The sequence below is a fragment of the Miscanthus floridulus genome, chromosome 4, assembly GCF_019320115.1.
Source record: "Miscanthus floridulus cultivar M001 chromosome 4, ASM1932011v1, whole genome shotgun sequence".
Classification (NCBI taxonomy): Eukaryota; Viridiplantae; Streptophyta; class Magnoliopsida; order Poales; family Poaceae; genus Miscanthus; species Miscanthus floridulus.
Genome location: NC_089583.1, coordinates 104,956,772 through 104,973,489, shown reverse-complemented (window position 1 = coordinate 104,973,489; position 16,718 = coordinate 104,956,772). Strand labels below are relative to the sequence as shown.

Genomic DNA, 16,718 nt, shown 5'->3' with positions numbered 1-16,718 from the left:
CCGGCTCAAGCTCACTCTCTTGACCATTTGCATTGACATAGCAACCTTGTGAGCTTAGCCAAAGCCCTCCCACTCATCTCCATCATTGATTCATCATCTTTGTGAGATTGGGAGAGAATCCAAGTGCATTGCTTGAGTGTTTGCATCTAGAGGCACTTGGTGTTCGTGTTTCGCTGCGGGATTCGCTTGTTACTCTTGGTGGTTGCCGCCACCTAGATGGCTTAAAGCAGTGAGGATCGTTGAGCGGAGGGTGGTGATTGTCTCCGGCTCCGATCATGGTGATTGTGAGGGGTTCTTGACCTTTCCTCGACAGAGAGCCAAAAGGTACTCTAGTGGATTGCTCATGGCTTGTGTGATCCTCATCTTGTGTTGGTTGTACGGCACCCTATTGAGGGTTTGGCATGTGATGCCAATTAGCGCGTGAACCTCCAAGTGAGTGAATCGCCACAACGAGGAGTAAACCTCGGTAAAAAATCATTGTGTTCATCATTTGATTCTGAGGTGATTGGTCTTCATTGGCATTCGTTCTTGTGATTGATTGGCTCCTTCCTCAACACGAAGGTATAAACAAATTGCTCACTCTCTTTATATTACCGTAAATTAGTTGTCAAGCTCTTTAGTGTAGCTAGTTGTGAGAGCTTGTTAGTTTGGTTAGTGTGGCTCTTTAGTTAGCCTTTGAGAGCACACTAACTTAGTGTATTGACATAACTATTGTGTAGATTGAAACTATACAAACTAGAATTATAGTAGGTGGCTTGTATTTTGAGCAGGCTAGCGCAATACATGCTTCGCTTTATAATTGTCTAACCATTTTGTTAAGTGTTGTTGTAGAAATTTTTATTAGGCTATTCACCCCCCTCTAGCCATTAGGACCTTTCAGTATGTATGGCGTGTAACGCTCGTCCCATTGGTGCGCCCTGGTGTGCGTGCGGGGCCTCAAAGGAGGCAAGAGCACCTCTGCGTCGGTGTCAGTCAAGAAGTGTGCTCGGTGCGGCTCATCGTATTCCACCTCAAGAAGAGGGTACAACTGGTGCTGCGTGGGAGGGGCCATCCTGTTACAAATTGATAAACAAAGGGTTAGAGTATTCAAATTAACAATGTTCAAATTAACATTATGTAGCATTGTAAAATTTGAACTACTTGTTAACAGACATATTAAACAATTTTACTAGGAAAATAAGCAACTTCTATGTATAGACATGTTGCTCTCGTCTTCTATGCCTGCTAGCCTTGTGACCAGATTCTTTGCAAATGGAGCAAAGATTCTTGCCACGAGTCTCGTTCAAGTCTCCCTCTCCATACATGTCTTCGCCGTATCCTCTCATAGCGTAACAGTAACCTAAACCCTAACTAACAGTGACCCAAAAGTGAACAACCGAGAGTCCTAACTAACAGTAACCTAAACCCTAACTACCTAACCAAACCTTAACTATACTACAACACACAATCTAAACCCTAAAAACTACCTACCTAAATAAACAAATTCACTAACCTAACTATACTAAATCACTAACCCTAACTATACTAAATCACTAACCCTAACTAAAATAACATTCATAATACTAAGAAATCGAGAGAGGGAGCTACCTTGATATGAGCAGGGAGCTTTTGGGGTCACCCAAGCCGAAGGAGATGGCCGCTGGCGCCTCAACACTGGCGCGGAGCACGTGAGGCGGCGACGCTAGCGCTGGCGCCTCAACACTAGCGAGGCGGTGGCGGTTGGCGCACGCGAGGCGGCGGCGCTGGCAAGCGGCGCGCGGCTTCGTAGGTGGTCGGCGGCGGTGGTGGCACCTGTTGGTCAGCTGCCAGACGACGGCGGCGACGTTGGGCGACGGCGGGCGCAGGCGACGGCGGTGTGTGGTGGGGTCGAGGGCGGGCGCAGTGGGGGTGTCGCGGGCTTTTACTGGGCCTTGCCGCGCCACCAGCGCTGGCGTGTTACAGCCGCGCCAAGATGGGTGGCGCGGCAGACCCTGCCACGTTGTCGCCACGTCATCATCCCACCGCGCCACCATGTATGGCGCGGCACAGACGTTTTGCCGCGCCATGGCAATAGGAGTGGTCAAAAGTGTTAGTTTTAAAAAAAAATTAAACAGTGTTAGATTTAAAATTAGTTTACAAAAAAAATATTAAAAATAAAAAAAATTCTCACGGGTCACGGGCCACGAGCTTTAGCGTGTCTCTCCCAATATAAGTCAGCACAAGTCTGAAACTTTTATGGTCCAATTGTGGTGAAACTTTTATGGTGAACTAATTAACTTAGTAAAGTCTGAAAGACCTGTATAGCGCAACTATAGGTTGCTGAACTGTTGCTTTTGACGTCAGGGGTAAAACACTAATTTCACATGCAACTTAACAACATTAGTCCATCAAACTATCGGAAGGGCCAAAAAATCAAAGGAAATTCGTTTTAGGGCCAAATAAGCAAGTTCGAAAGAAAAGAGGCCAAGAAACTAAGCAACACTTTCTTTAGGGCCAAGGAAATAATTTCCTCTAATAACAGCTATATCATATTGTATTTTGTAAAAAAAAAGCTATATCATATTGTAAGAGACAAAAACATTGTGAAACATGTGAGACTATTTTTTTGACTCCACAATCCACACTAACCTCTTGTCTTTTGCAGTATTAAACGAATAAAAATTGATTCAGCTAGCTCTAAGCTGGATTATTAGGGACACCCTCATAGCACAGAACACTCACTAGGACACATGCACGTAGGAGCACAAGAAATTTTTGAAATTTTATTTCGTGAGAATAAAATTCAGCATTAAGTAGCATTCTACCAAATTATAAGTCAGTTTTAGTTTTTCTAAATATATAACCCAATTATATGCTATATGTAATGTATGTAAAAAAAGGCCAAAACAATCTATAATTTAAAACGAAAGTAATATTATAATTCTATAAATTTCAATCTTCGTTATCTCATTTTAGTCAAATTGGCACGTAGATGAATGCATGACGGTTACTACGTAGAAAAAGGGTCATTGCATGGTTGTGAGCGACGAGGGGTGAGGAGGGTTGCCCACACTTAAGCTTGGACGGTTGGACCCATATACACTTACAAAATGTTTCATGATGAATCTGGAGCTAAATCAAAACCAAAAGTTGTCGTTGCTTTTCAACACATCCAAGAACGTCTTAATTGGACTCCATATGAGGAATTATAGCCGGTTCAGTACAGGTTTATCTGCTAATTACGGACCGAACTCAACTCCGAGTTAAAATCAATAGGAGCTTCACACGACTTGACTCATCCATAGTTACTCCCATGTTCATTATGATTAGAATATCACAAGAATTCAATAACATACAAGATCATATTATAAAGCGAGAGTAACAAATTCACCTCACGACTTAAACGACGTGCACAAGCTCATGTAATTGGTCCCTTTATTAGCCGAGTGTCTATAGCAAGGATATCTATATCCCCATCATGTTGGGTTTGTTTGGTAGATGTTGCCATAGCCGCAACTGCAATTCCATCTTAGTGGTTAGTAGCTTTTATTGAAGTGCTCTGTATTCCTTAAAAGTTTTTTTTTGCCATGATCTATAACTAATCCATGCCTCGTGTTAATGTGTATGCTCAAAAGTGTTCCTATAAAAGTTGCTCGTTTCATAGAGAATACTCCTACCATTTGAAATTATAAGACCTTTTCGCTTTTCTAGATACATACTTTTTCTATGGATTTATATATACACTGATTCTAAATACATAGTAAAACATCTATAAAAAATCAAAACATCTTATAATTTAGAACGAAGAAAGTAGCATAAAATTTTATGGATTTGAATACAAATCTTCCTCCACTGACCACAAAATGGTACTTACTACATGCCTTTTGATTTCACAAGTTATCAAGACATTAAGTGGCACAACACAACAGCCACAAGTGCAACCTTGTATCGCATGTCATTAGATCATCAAAAATTAAAAATGTTATGAAAAAATAAAATTAAAAAAATCAATATATATTTTAAGCGAATAAAACAGTTGAGCTGCAAAATATATTCAAAAAAACAAACTGGACATGATAATGAACACAACAACTTAAAGAGTCAAAATGACAACGACAATGAAGCAACAACCAAAGTCTCTAACAACAGTCGATCGAAATAGGATATCAACACAAGCCAGTAAATTCTGATACCATTTGATTTTTCAAACAAGAGCGAAATTATAATATCCCTTTGGGCAGCCAAGGCATACACTTCATTTACTTTGAGATCAGTTGTCAGGTAGGGTTGCCACGGTACACTAGCTAGGTAAGATAGAGTGCTAGAATAGACTCATGTCAGTTGTTTTACCACAGGGAGGGGAGAGGCACACCACGCCGTGAGGCGACAACACTTTTCAGAAGGGGATTATAATTGTCTTTTCTTTTTTTCTTTCTTTTTTTGACCATGATTAGATCATGTTTACCTGATGAAACTGAAACAGAGCATATGTTAATTACATGCATATGTTGCCACATTATCCAGGCACATTCTTCATTATTACCCACACACTACACCTTGATAGTCTAGCCACGTACTCCGTGTCTAACTCGTCGCTTTGGAGCAAATTTATAATGGTCCTTCGTGTAAACAAAAATGTGTTTACGATTTCTTTATCAAAATTTCTCAAATCTGAATACCTGAACACGAGAGAATATTTGCCAATCATTTTCCAGCCTCAGGCCTCAGGAGTAGCGGTCAAGCCAAGCCAGCCCTACTTCCCGGCACCGGAGCTAAAAACCCTGGCACCGGAGCTGCACGTCTTCTAGAACCTTCCAGCCCTACTTCCCGGAGCCCTAAACCCTAGTAGCCGCCATGCGCCGCCCGAAGCGCCGCGCCGCGGCGAAGCAGAATCGCCTGCGGGAGGTCGACGAGATCCGCCTCCTCAACGAATGGATCGACGCCGGCAAGCCCCTCCCGCGCACCAGACCCCCGCCCCCGTCGGAATCAGCGGGACCGGCGCCGGCGGCCGGGGAGCACCCTGAGTACGGCGCGTGCACACTGTTCGACGAGCTGCCGCTGTCGCAGAAGACCAAGGACGGGCTGCGGAAGGCGGGGTTCACTAAGATGAGTGAGATCCAGCGCGCCGCCCTGCCCCACGCGCTCTGTGGCCACAATGTCCTCGGCGCGTCCAAGACCGGCTCCGGCAAGACCCTCGCCTTTGTCATCCCGGTAAATCTCTCGCTGCTGCTAATTTACTCCGTATTGAGATCGCGGGTTAAGAACGGTCCTAACACTGGGAGTGTGAATTGAATTGCGATCAGAGTTTCAATATTTAGTGCCGGTAATTGTGCGAATGGTGCCCTGTACATTGGTGTTTGTTACACCTTGTGTCTACCTCATCATATTTCCATGTCAATTGATCCCATATAAGAAGTATGGTTGATCATGACAGCTAATATTCCTTATGAGCTCACCACATCACATTTTATCTTTGCAGGTTTTAGAGAAGCTGTACAGGGAGAGATGGGGTCCAGAGGATGGTGTGGGCTGCATTATTTTCTCCCCCACAAATGATTTGGCTGGGCAGATTTTTAAGGTGATCACAGGAGGTGGGGAAGTTCCATAACTTTAGTGGTGGTGTCATTGTTGGTAAGCGCAAGGGTATCGAGCTAGAGAAGGAACATGTGAACAGCTTGAATATCTTAGTGTGCACGCCAGGGTGGTTAGTCCAGCATTTCAACGAAACTGCCAATTTTGATTGTTCACAGCTCCAGGTAATCAAGCATATCCTGTTCTATGGTTATAGTGAATACCATTTTTTTTTTAATTTTGGTAATCTAATAAAGTGCTCTTGTTTCATTTTTCTTTCCCTATGGGAAAACAGATGTTGGTGCTTGATGAGGCAGATCAAATTCTCGATCGTGGTTTCAGAACCCAGGTTGATGCTATCATTTCTCAGATTCCCAAAGTTAGACAAACTTTACTGTTTTCTGCTACACAAACTAAGTCCGTTAAAGACCTAGCAAGGGTTAGCCTAAGGGACCCTGAATATATAAGTGTGCGTGAGGAAGCCAGAACAGCCACTCCAGATACTCTTGAGCAGTATGCCATGATTGTACCTCTTGACCAGAAGTTAAATATGCTCTGGAGCTTCATTAAAAGACATCTAAATTCTAAGACGATAGTCTTCTTATCTAGTGTCAAGCAGGTAATCAGTTATTATTTCTCTGAAGAGTACATTTTTGTTGCATAGTTATATTTTGTGAAATTTGCTAATTTCTTCCAATATCGGACTTCTGCAGGTCAAATTTGTTTTTGAAATTTTTAAGAAACTTCGTCCTGGTATTCCTTTGAAATGTATGGATGGAAAGATGGATTATGTGGTACAGCAGGCCATAGTTGCAGATTTCAATGAATCTACTTCAGTTCTTTTCTCAACTGATATAACCTCTCGGGGACTGGATATAAAGAATGTGGATTGGGTGGTACAGGTATGCCATTATGTTAAGCACTACCATTTTTCTTGTACTTATTCTCATGCTGTAACCTTTTTATCTCATTTACAGGTTGATTGCCCAGAAAACATTCTAATTACATCCACAGAGTTGGCCGTACAGCTCGCTACAATAAGAAAGGAAAATCGCTTATATTTCTTTGTCCTGAAGAAGAAGCAATGCTTGAAAAATTGAAGGCAACTGAAAGTAAAATACCTATACATATTCGAAAGGTTGGCAGCAGAGTTTTTCTGTTTTTAGTGCTTAATTGATTATGGTTGATCTATGTGGTAGATGCTGAGACAAGCGTTTAGAATGGTTATTCGGTCTCAAGTGACATAAAATTTGACAGCTGTTTATACCATAGAACTGCCACTAGTTCTTGCATTTCTTCTTTTTTATTTGTTACTTACTGTTCTTAATTGCTTTAATGTAGCCAAAGGCAGAACAACTGGAGCAGATATCTCAGAATATAGCCTCGGTGCTGGTTAAATTTCCCAATCTGCAGGAATTGGGTAAAAGGGCTTTTATTACGTATCTTAGGTCAGTATACCTCAAGAAGGTGTTCGACCTGAGCAGGTTCTCTGCAGAGCAGTTCTCTGCATATGCTGCTTTGCTTGGTCTGCCTGTTACCCCTACGATCCGCTTCATAAGCCACATGAAGAATGTATCGAAGAAGGATATGCAGGATATTGATACGAAACAGATGAAATCCAGTTCCAAACGTGAAGTTATCATCACTCCAAAGATCAACAGCGATTTGACTGTGTGTGATGGAGATGATGATATCCTTTATCCCAAGAAGCCCACAACAGATGCTAATATGGACAACGGACTTGATGATGTCCTTCATTCCAAGGAACCTGCCACAGATACAGATGTGACCAGGTATGTATTGCTACTCATTTTTCGAACCAAGACATTCCTACCTTTCAAATTTGATGCTACCAAATATCTAGTTCCAGGTTTTGTTTGCCGAAGTTATGCTAACCAGTTATACTTGTCAGACTCGAAAGACCCTTCAAAAAGAAGAAACTGAAGATAAATGTGCACAGGACATCGGGAACAAGGGTCAAGTATGATGATGAGGGCAACGTCATCCCACCTCTCGCATCTGTCGCTGAAGTAGTTTTAGAACCTGTGGTTCACAAGGATAAAAGTCTGTTCTATCTCTGTTTCTAACCCATGATTTGCACGAAGGATGTGAACTCTAAATATGAACTTGCTTATTGTCTCTGTTGCTCCAGTTTCCCAGCGATATGCAGAGATGCTGAGAGAAATGCAGGAGCATGACAAGGAGGACAAGCTTGAACACAAGAAGAGCTTGTGGGAGAAGAAGCTGCAGAAGAAGATGAAACTTAAGCGCAAGAGGCAGGAAGAGACTGAAGCGGGGCCAGAGGAGGATAGTGGCTCAGAATCAGACAGAGGCCGGGACACAGCTAACAAGGGTAAAAAGAGGTACTTCAATAGGGACGACGAAGACAACGACGCTGCAAAGGACAGTGACGTTCTCGCCCAGCAGGAGGCGTTGGCACTGAAGCTCCTGAGTAAAATGCACAGTTAGCTTAGGAAGCTGATGGTGTAGGTGACCCTTGATGGGGGTTGCCTATTAGCTGCTCCGGGTTGAAATTTTGACCGTGTTGCCTGTTGCGGCTTTGTTTTTCTGTTTCCCGGGAGTTGTTTTCCACTTATCAGGCATACGTTCATGGATGTATCATGGTGACCTGCCGTATTACCCCAAGAAATCTTACCTAAGATGAGGTTTTAAGTAAATGCCTTTGGTTTTGTAAAGTTTTAAAATCTCCTTAAAATGATTGTTACAACATCCTTGTGGAGTCTGATGAATTTTAGGCTCTGTTTGCTTTTCTTATAATTCGTATTTTTCAGCTTGTTTTTTTAGTCGGAACAATGTTTTTTTCTCACAACAAATTAGGTGAAACAGTGTTTTAGCTTTTTTTTTCCCAGTGAAACGAACGGAGCCTTAGTGACAAGTGGAAATGACATGGTTATGGTTTCCTCGGATCACCAACATACAGATCTAGCTGTAGGTTAGTTCTAGCCTTCTAGGTAGTCTGTTGTCTCTGGCTGTGCTCCCTCGTCCTCGTTGATGGCGGCGCTCCGCCGTGGCCGTTTGCTTGGGATTTGAGCTGAGCGCCTACAAATAAAAAATAAATTCCCTCTTGCGCCGTATCTGCCCGTGCTCGACTGCCCCGCCGGAGTTGCTCTTTCCTGTTCATCACCTCCATGTCCATGATTCCATCCGCCTACAACCAGAGCACAGTACGACAGCTCTTTGCCTGCTTCATCAGCCTCGGCGCCCTTCCAGCAGCGTGAGCGCGCTCCTTCCAGCAAACCGCGAGCGTGGCTGAATCCGATCCAGCACACTCCGGTGACATATAATCTCATCAAAATCTCTCTTAGGCCGACACCGGCCCTCCTCAACCTCCGCTCATCAAAATCTCACTTACGCATGTTTGATACCATAGATTAAACTTTAGTCATCTACTTTAATGTCCTAGATATCCAAATAAACGGAACAAAAGTGAACTGTATTAGTTTTCAACCCAACTAGCAATTGATTTATTAGTTGGCAAATCTGGATTAATATAGACTAAGGCGCACATGAGTTTTTTAGTCCACCTGAACTTCAGTCAACTAAACTTTCAGTCCACTTTTAGTCCAGCATTAGACTAAACTTTAGCCACCTATAAAACTTTAGCCATCCACCACCTAAACTAATCTTTAGGTGATCCCCTACGTTTATGTGCCGTCGAGCGTCAATTTTTTTTTTTTTTTTTTTGCCGATGGATGTACAGTATGCTCCATGCCGCAAATTGTCAACGTCCTTGAGTTCTGACCAAGAGTGCACAAATGTGTGACAACCACCCTACACCGACAGCTCACTACCAAAGGAGGTATAAGTGCAAATGGTTCCGGGCCATCTGAAACAAGCAAATAAACAATCTGACGAAGACATCAGTCTCAACAGAGCATACTTTAACGGTCAAGATCTCAACGACAAACAAAAGAAACATCAGGAGTGACATCATCGATTAACACTGGTCCCCAAGAACAAGTCCAACCACACCCATGCGACTACATGACTTCCATATCTATAGGATGTCTCATTAGGCAGTGCCCTGTGACTCTACAGTCCCTCTGATTTGTAGCGCTCCAGAAGTGCACAAGCAATCATCACCGCGAAAGTCACTGCAAATGCAAATGAAAGACAAACAAAATTACTCATCAGCCTTGTCAACGTCCCAACATAGAAGACTCGTAACATAACACTGTATGGCTCAAGTTATCTTCATCAGAAGTTGGGTGGTTCAGGATAGTAAGATTTTTAACAGTCGATTTTCTAATTTCAACTATGAAAGGATAGTAAGATTTATTAAGCAATGGGGATTGTTGGTGTCCTACCTGCTGTGGAGGTGGAGGCTGCTGCTGCTGCTCCTGTGCTGGTGGAGGCTGCTGCTGCTGCTGCTCATAGTTACCATAACCAGGGTATCCATAGTAGTTCTGCATGCTTGGGTCTTGTGTATTGGGTGCAGCATAGCCATAACCTTCATAACCCTGCTGTTGGTATCCATAATAGCTGTTCCCATTATACTGGCTGTTGGCATCTTGCTGAGAAGCCTGATGGAGAATCACCTTGGATTTAATCAACTGTTAGGTAAGTGAGAATTCAGCAAAAACTAAGATTCCATCACACAATACCTGTCTGTTTTGAGGACTACGGCCCCATGAAAGCCGAACTTTCTGCCCACCAATCTGACTCCCATTCAGCATTTGGATGGCTTCCTCAGCACATGACCTGAAATTATGGTAACACAATCAAGCAACAAAGAATTAACTCACATATATCAGAGTCTGAACGGTTAATTAAAGAGCAATAAGCATTTATATGAACCTGCTGGTAAATTGAACAAATCCACAATGCTTGCCTACAGGAATCTTCACATAGGAAATTTCTCCGTACGGAGTAAAAATTTGCCTTAGATACTCTTCATTTACATTGGAATCTAACCCACCCACAAAGACCTATTGCAAAATAATGAAAGATAAGGTAATGGGAACTCCTAAGTCTCCTTTTTGAGAAAAAAAAGGTCCACTTACTGTTGTATTGTTTGGATCATTCTCTGAAGAATTTCCTTGAGAGCTCTGGTATGCTCCTACAATGGCAAGACAAACCATCAGCAACAAAGCTGGCAAACTGGCTGGGAATTCAGACCCCCCGATTGGAACACTGGACACCCATATTCTGGCCAGCAAAAGCAATAGCTTAACACCCCGTTTGGATGTTGGTATTCAGCAAGGAATTGAGGAATTGGAATCGTATATCTTCAATACCACAGGTTTGGATGTTTTGGAATTGGATCTTGGAATTTGACTCCCAATTCCAAACGGTATTCTCGGCACACAAAACAAGCAGCCACTAATACGGACCTGTGAGGCTTGGTTTTGGCTAGAATTGTTGAGCGGCGGCTTCTTGCGCGCGAGGCGGCAGGCGCAGGACCGGCAGCTTCTCCCGCTCTCGCTCCGGCACCGGCTCCTTCTCCCGCTCCGGCAGCTCATGCCCCGTCTCCGCGCACCGCCACCGCCCGCCACCGGTGTCCTCCCAGGTTGGTTCCCCCAGAAGGAAGGCGAGCACCTCCCCTCCGCCCTCGCTGCCGTGGAGGCCACCAGTGCGGAGCAGGGCGGGGTCGCCGTCGCGCGCCGCGGGTGGAGGACCGACACGTGGAGGGGTCGGGGTCACCTGCGCATGCAGCGGGTGGCCGGTGCACAGAACAGGGGCGGGGTCGCCAGAGCAGAATAGGGCGGGGTTGCTGGTGCGTGGAGCGGGCGGGGTCACCGGGGTGTGGAGGGCCTCGCCGGCCAAGGGGAAGAAGAGGGACGGATGTGGATTCTGATTTCCAAGGAACAATTTACAGACACCCAAACGCGTGGAAACGGAACCACAGTCCAATACCATTTCAGCGTCTCATTGATTTGGAAACTCAATTACGTTGACCCAATTCCATTGCCAACATCCAAACAGAGCCTAATATATATTCTAGTAAGTAATAATGATCCAAAATAGCGAATACCATTTGCGGTAATGTAAGTAAACAAAACAAATAAAGAAATGGTTAGCATTCCAATGAGGTCAGAGGAAGAATACAAGAAATCCTTGCTTCATAGAGTTGTTCACTGCATGTACTGCTTGGCTGCAACAGAAGAAATTTAAGTACTATAGCTAAACTGTCAGTAGATAAGCTCAGATTATCTACATGATACCCTGTATCTTTAAATTACCCCAACTATGTAGTAGCAACTGGGTGCATTAATCACAACCAGGAATTATTCCCATGCGCTACCACAGGCATGAAGTAGAACATATTAGCTCAACTATTTCGTTTCTTTATTTTTTTTATCTTATTCCGGGGCATCAACTGCCCATACAATAGTTCACATAAGAAATTAAATTTTACTGTGTTGCCCCAGCTATCAAACCCAAACTCAGATAAGCAAAATACATGAACAACAAACAAATATGCATAACTACAAAGTGCATTCAGGGGAAACTAATGAGAAATAAAAGCAAATGGAATCTGCAGCATGGAATAAACCAGATAAAATGCATGAGGAAGTAAGTCCAGGCACAAGCAGCGGAAAGTTGAACAAAAAAGAATATTTTCTGCACCGCAGCAGAATTTGGAGTAACTCTACAAAATGGTACATTGACGGGACCAGATAAGCTACAGGTGAAATTAGGAGCTTCCTGCACTATAAAGTACAATGTGAAGTAAACAAGCATGGTACAGGTGACATTAGGTGCAGATATAAGAAATCCAATCCAAAGATGAGAAAAAAGGGAATATATAAAAATAAATATTACAAAAACCATATAAAATTTGTACATATTAGCTATCACAAGTACTGGAACATGAAAAAAAAGGGCGTACCCAGTGCAGAGAGCTCCCGCTCTGTGCGGGGTCTAGGGAAGAGTGTCAGTGGCAAGCCTTACCCTCGCCTGTGCAATGCGAGGAGACCGTGACTCGAACCCGGGACCTTCCGGTCACAGGCGGTAAGACTCTACCGCTTGCACCAGGCCCGCCCTTCAAGTACTAGAACATGATGGACAGTAATTTTTTCAAAATAAACTAAAAGAATTGGAAGACTGGAAAGTAAGCCAGATAAATTGATGCCTGAGAGAAAGTACAAATATATAGCATAGTTGACCCTCTAAAGTACTTTAGAACCAAAATCTCACAAAATTTAAACACTGACCTAACCGAGGCACGGGTTACAGGAGACATCTGAAGCCATTTCCAGGCCCTAAATGCAGATGGCATGGCATCCTGCTTTGAGAAACACGAATTTTGTTTAGTGGTTTTATTACTTTGTTGTGTTAAGTTATCCCAAACTTAGACTTGGAACGGAAAGAGCTGGAAGGAAATGTCTTTACAGAAAGAAGCTATGCCAGATACGCTGCGGTGGAATGACTAGAAAGAAAACTGTTATGAAAACACTATCATCCATCCAGCAAGAAAAGTGGAAAACGAAATCAGAATATGTAAGTGGGTTTAGTTTTCAAGATGCAGTGATGCACTTAGATGCTATCATAATCAGTACCCCTGCAGGATCCTACACAAGCAAGTATGAAACAATAGAAAAAAAATAATTTTAAAACCTATAGGAAGATGATCCACAGGTACATACCATTAGTTGCATATGTCTGCTGAGCATCCGTATTCTTCTTGTTAGCTGCAGCACCAATCCTCATTTGCCTTGTAGATAAATTCATTCCATTCATCTCGGTCATAGCACGTGCCTGCTCATTCAGATCTCCAAAACGCACGAAACCATATCCTTTGGGCCGTCCAGTGATCCTATCAACAACAACTTTAGCTCCTCTAACTGAAGGGTAGTTAGCTCTGAACATATCTTCCAACATGGAGTCAGTAACATCAGGAGCCAAATCACCAACAAATATTGTGTGATCAGAACCACTATCTCCACGCTTATCCCCAGCGCTAGCAGAAGCCCAGTTCAGCTTATAAGCCATCTCAACATTCGGCATCATCTGCCCATTGAAGTTCATCAGAGTATGTTCTGCAGCGGCTTGAGAGTAAAACTCAATAAAACCATAACCTTCTGAATGCCCAGTCTGCTTGTTCCTTATAATCTTTACAGAGGCAATCTGCAGTTACTTGAAAGTATTAGGTCAACAATAAATAAAAGGGTGTACCCAATGCAGAGAGCTCCCGCTCTGTGCGGGGTCTGGGGAAGGGTGTAAGTGGCAATCTGCAGTTACTTGAAAGTATTAGGTCAACAATAAATAATTTAACAAATGTATTAGGATTCCCATCAGACAAAAAGCACAGTAGTTCAACTAAAATATATCACAAGAGACTTATATTACCTATAATCGTTATATTGAACTTCCAAATTTACAAAATCAAACTGTATATATGAACTAGCAACAAGCAAGATATAACATGGAAACTATAGCATCTGTCTTACAAAATCATGGTATAGGTTCATCGTAAATAAGTCAATGTACTCACCTAAAGAATGACAAATTATCATCAGTTCATAAAGAGACACGTTGCTCATCACGCACGATAGAGATAAGCATTAAAAGTTGAAAACAGAAGAAAAAAAAACACCTTGGCATCTGTGCCTACAGCTTACAATAATAGTCATATGCATGCTTCTGGGCCTAAAACCTAACATCTTGATTGAAATAGCATGTAGCTATGCAAGAAATGAGCTCCTTAGCTCCTCAGAGGAGACACTGGACTAAATGATCTAGTATCCACGGCTATAACTATAACAGAAAACATAATAAAATAAACAAGAGCATAACAGCACCTACAGCCACAGGCATATCAAAACCAAATTAGCCAAACCAATCGTACAAGGGCGCCCACTCTCAGATTTCCAATGCCACACGGCTTTCGGGGAGGGAAGATAGAGAGAAGGATCACCTGTTGGCCCACGGGCGCGAAGGCAGTATAGTGGAGGTAGTTCTCATCCATCCAGTACTGAAGATCTCCGATCCACAGCGTCCTGACCTCACCGCTTCCCGGCGTGGTCCCATACTGCGGTGGCTGCGCGTACTGCGGCGGCTGCGCGTACTGCGGTGGCGGAGGAGCGTACTGCTGCGGCGGCGGAGCGTACTGCTGCTGCGGCGGAGGAGCGTACTGCTGCGGTGGTGGAGCGTACTGCTGCGTCTGAGGCGGGTACTGCTGCGGCGGTGGAGCGTACTGCTGCTGCTGCCCCCACGGCTGCGTGGGGCCCTGCTGGTAGTACTGCGGCGGCGGCGGCTGCTGCTGCTGGTAGTACGGCGGCGGGGGCGCCTGCTGCTGCGGAGGCGTGGGCGCCCCGGATCCCTGTGTCGGAGGCGGACCGTGTTGCCCGTTCATCGGCGGCTGGTGCAGCGGTTGCATCGCTTCCCGGCGAGGCAGAGAAACCCTAGGGCGCGGAGACGGAAGCGAGAGAGGGGCTTTGGAATCTCGATGTGCGGGAGATAGAAACGAGGCGGAGCCACGGAGCGCGGGGCGGGGTTTATATGGGCCGGGCCGCTGCGTCAGAATATTGGCTTCTGGAATCGTGACGGGCCCTGATGGGAATCGGATACGATTGCGAAAGGTGGGCCGGTTCCATGGGTGAGGAGTCTGCTGCCGTCAGATCTGCGATGAACTCGACTTTGGAACACAGCCTCGTTATTTGCGCCTGTGCTAATGCCCGGACGCCCGCGCGCTCAATGGCGGACCTACTGCTGAAATTTTTTAACGTCTATGCTGTAGTTGGGTGTAATTAACTTGATGTTGTTTGCTTTTACTAATTTATATATAGATACATATGCTTTCATTATTTTATTTGGGCCATCTAGCTAGTGTCGTAGACTTGTGGGGGCCGGAGCCATCCGGCCATCAATGCAGGAAGCCAGGAAAGCACACACGCAGAGCTCGTCATGGCCTCACGGGATATTCACACGCAACTAACAGAGAGCCCTTCGCCGAATCGTCGTTGCGGCGCTGCCTAGCCTCCTCGACCTCGTCTTCCAATTCACCAGAAAAAAAAAAAATCCCTAACCTTGGTCCTAGTGGTCTCTTCAATCTTCCTTCCTGGCCAAGCACGGAGCCGCGGAGAGCGGCCGGAGACGCCCAGGGCCCAGGCCAAGAGTGATGAGTCCGCGAGATAGATCGGGGAGCGAGGAGCCCATAGGCCAGCGGCCAGGACTCCAGTCTCCAGGAGGCCAAGCCATGAAGACCTAATCAAGCAATCAGTTGATCAAGGTAACTTAGCTATACTTTGTAAAATAATCTTGTTTGGTTAATCACTTTTATTTAGTTCATGTAGGCAGTAGCCTATACTCTATAGGTCCCGTTTGGCTTGCTGAATCTTGGCTGAAACTGGCTGAAAAACACTGTTCTGTCTGAATTGTTGTGAGAGAAAAACACTGTTCCAGCTTAAAAAACAAGCCGAACATCGAGATGTGTACCCTCCTTCAGGTTCGAAGAAACATCCACGCAGATTTCAGTCTAATTGGTTTAAATCTTTTCCTTGATTAGAGTATTCACCTACAAAAGATGTCGTCTTTTGTTTTCCATACTTTCTGTTTTCAAAGAAACCGGTCGGAAAAATAGGATCTAATGCATTCACAGTAAAAGGATTTAGAAGTTGGAAGAAAGTCAATGATGGATCAAACTGTGCCTTCATGATTCACTTGGGAAAAGATTGTGGTTCAGCTCATAAATACAATATTCAGTGTTATGAGAATTTAAAGAATCAGCCATGCCATATTGTACATGCAGTGGAGAAACAAACAAATGAAGAAATAAAAAAGAATAGACTCCGTCTTCGAACATCAATTGATGCAGTCCGATGGTTAGCATTCCATGCTTGTCCTTTCAGAGGACACGATGAATATGTTGACTAAAAAAGCCAAAGTAATTTTCTTGAGATGGTAAAACTTCTAGCTTCTTATGATGATGAGGTAAAGGCTGTGGTACTGGATAATGCTCCATTGAATGCCAAATACACATCACCACAGATTCAGAAATAAATCGTGGACCTGATGGCTAGTAATGTGCAAACAGACATTCGTAATGAAATAGGTGATGCTAAGTTTTGCTTGATTGTTGATGAATCAAGAGATGAGTCCAGAAAAGAACAAATGACAATTGTTATTCGTTTTGTTGGCAAAGAAGGCTTTGTCCGAGAACGTTTTTTGGATCTTGTGCATGTTCATGATACAAACTCTATAACTCTAAAACAAGAAATATGCTC

General features: G+C 43.9%; 1 protein-coding gene and 1 pseudogene across 2 annotated transcripts; one reads left to right on the top strand and one right to left on the bottom strand.

Moving 5' to 3' along the window:
• The first annotated feature begins 4,641 nt into the window (after positions 1 to 4,641).
• On the top strand, positions 4,642 to 8,207 carry LOC136552440 (DEAD-box ATP-dependent RNA helicase 32-like; annotated as a pseudogene).
• A 1,205-nt stretch (positions 8,208 to 9,412) lies between these two features.
• LOC136550220 (polyadenylate-binding protein RBP45-like) lies at positions 9,413 to 14,948 on the bottom strand. Of its 2 annotated transcripts, none has more exons than XM_066541712.1 (7): positions 14,411 to 14,948; positions 13,140 to 13,620; positions 10,554 to 10,609; positions 10,348 to 10,478; positions 10,155 to 10,251; positions 9,858 to 10,088; positions 9,413 to 9,644 (listed from the first exon to the last, which is right to left on the bottom strand). In XM_066541712.1, the coding sequence occupies exons 1-7, from the start codon at positions 14,870 to 14,872 to the stop codon at positions 9,642 to 9,644; spliced, it is 1,461 nt and encodes a 486-aa protein (XP_066397809.1). In that variant the 5' UTR covers positions 14,873 to 14,948; the 3' UTR covers positions 9,413 to 9,641. The 2 variants fall into 2 exon arrangements, with proteins under 2 accessions (XP_066397809.1, XP_066397810.1); XM_066541713.1 differs by having other exon boundaries at positions 9,858 to 10,073.
• Positions 14,949 to 16,718: the final 1,770 nt, after the last annotated feature.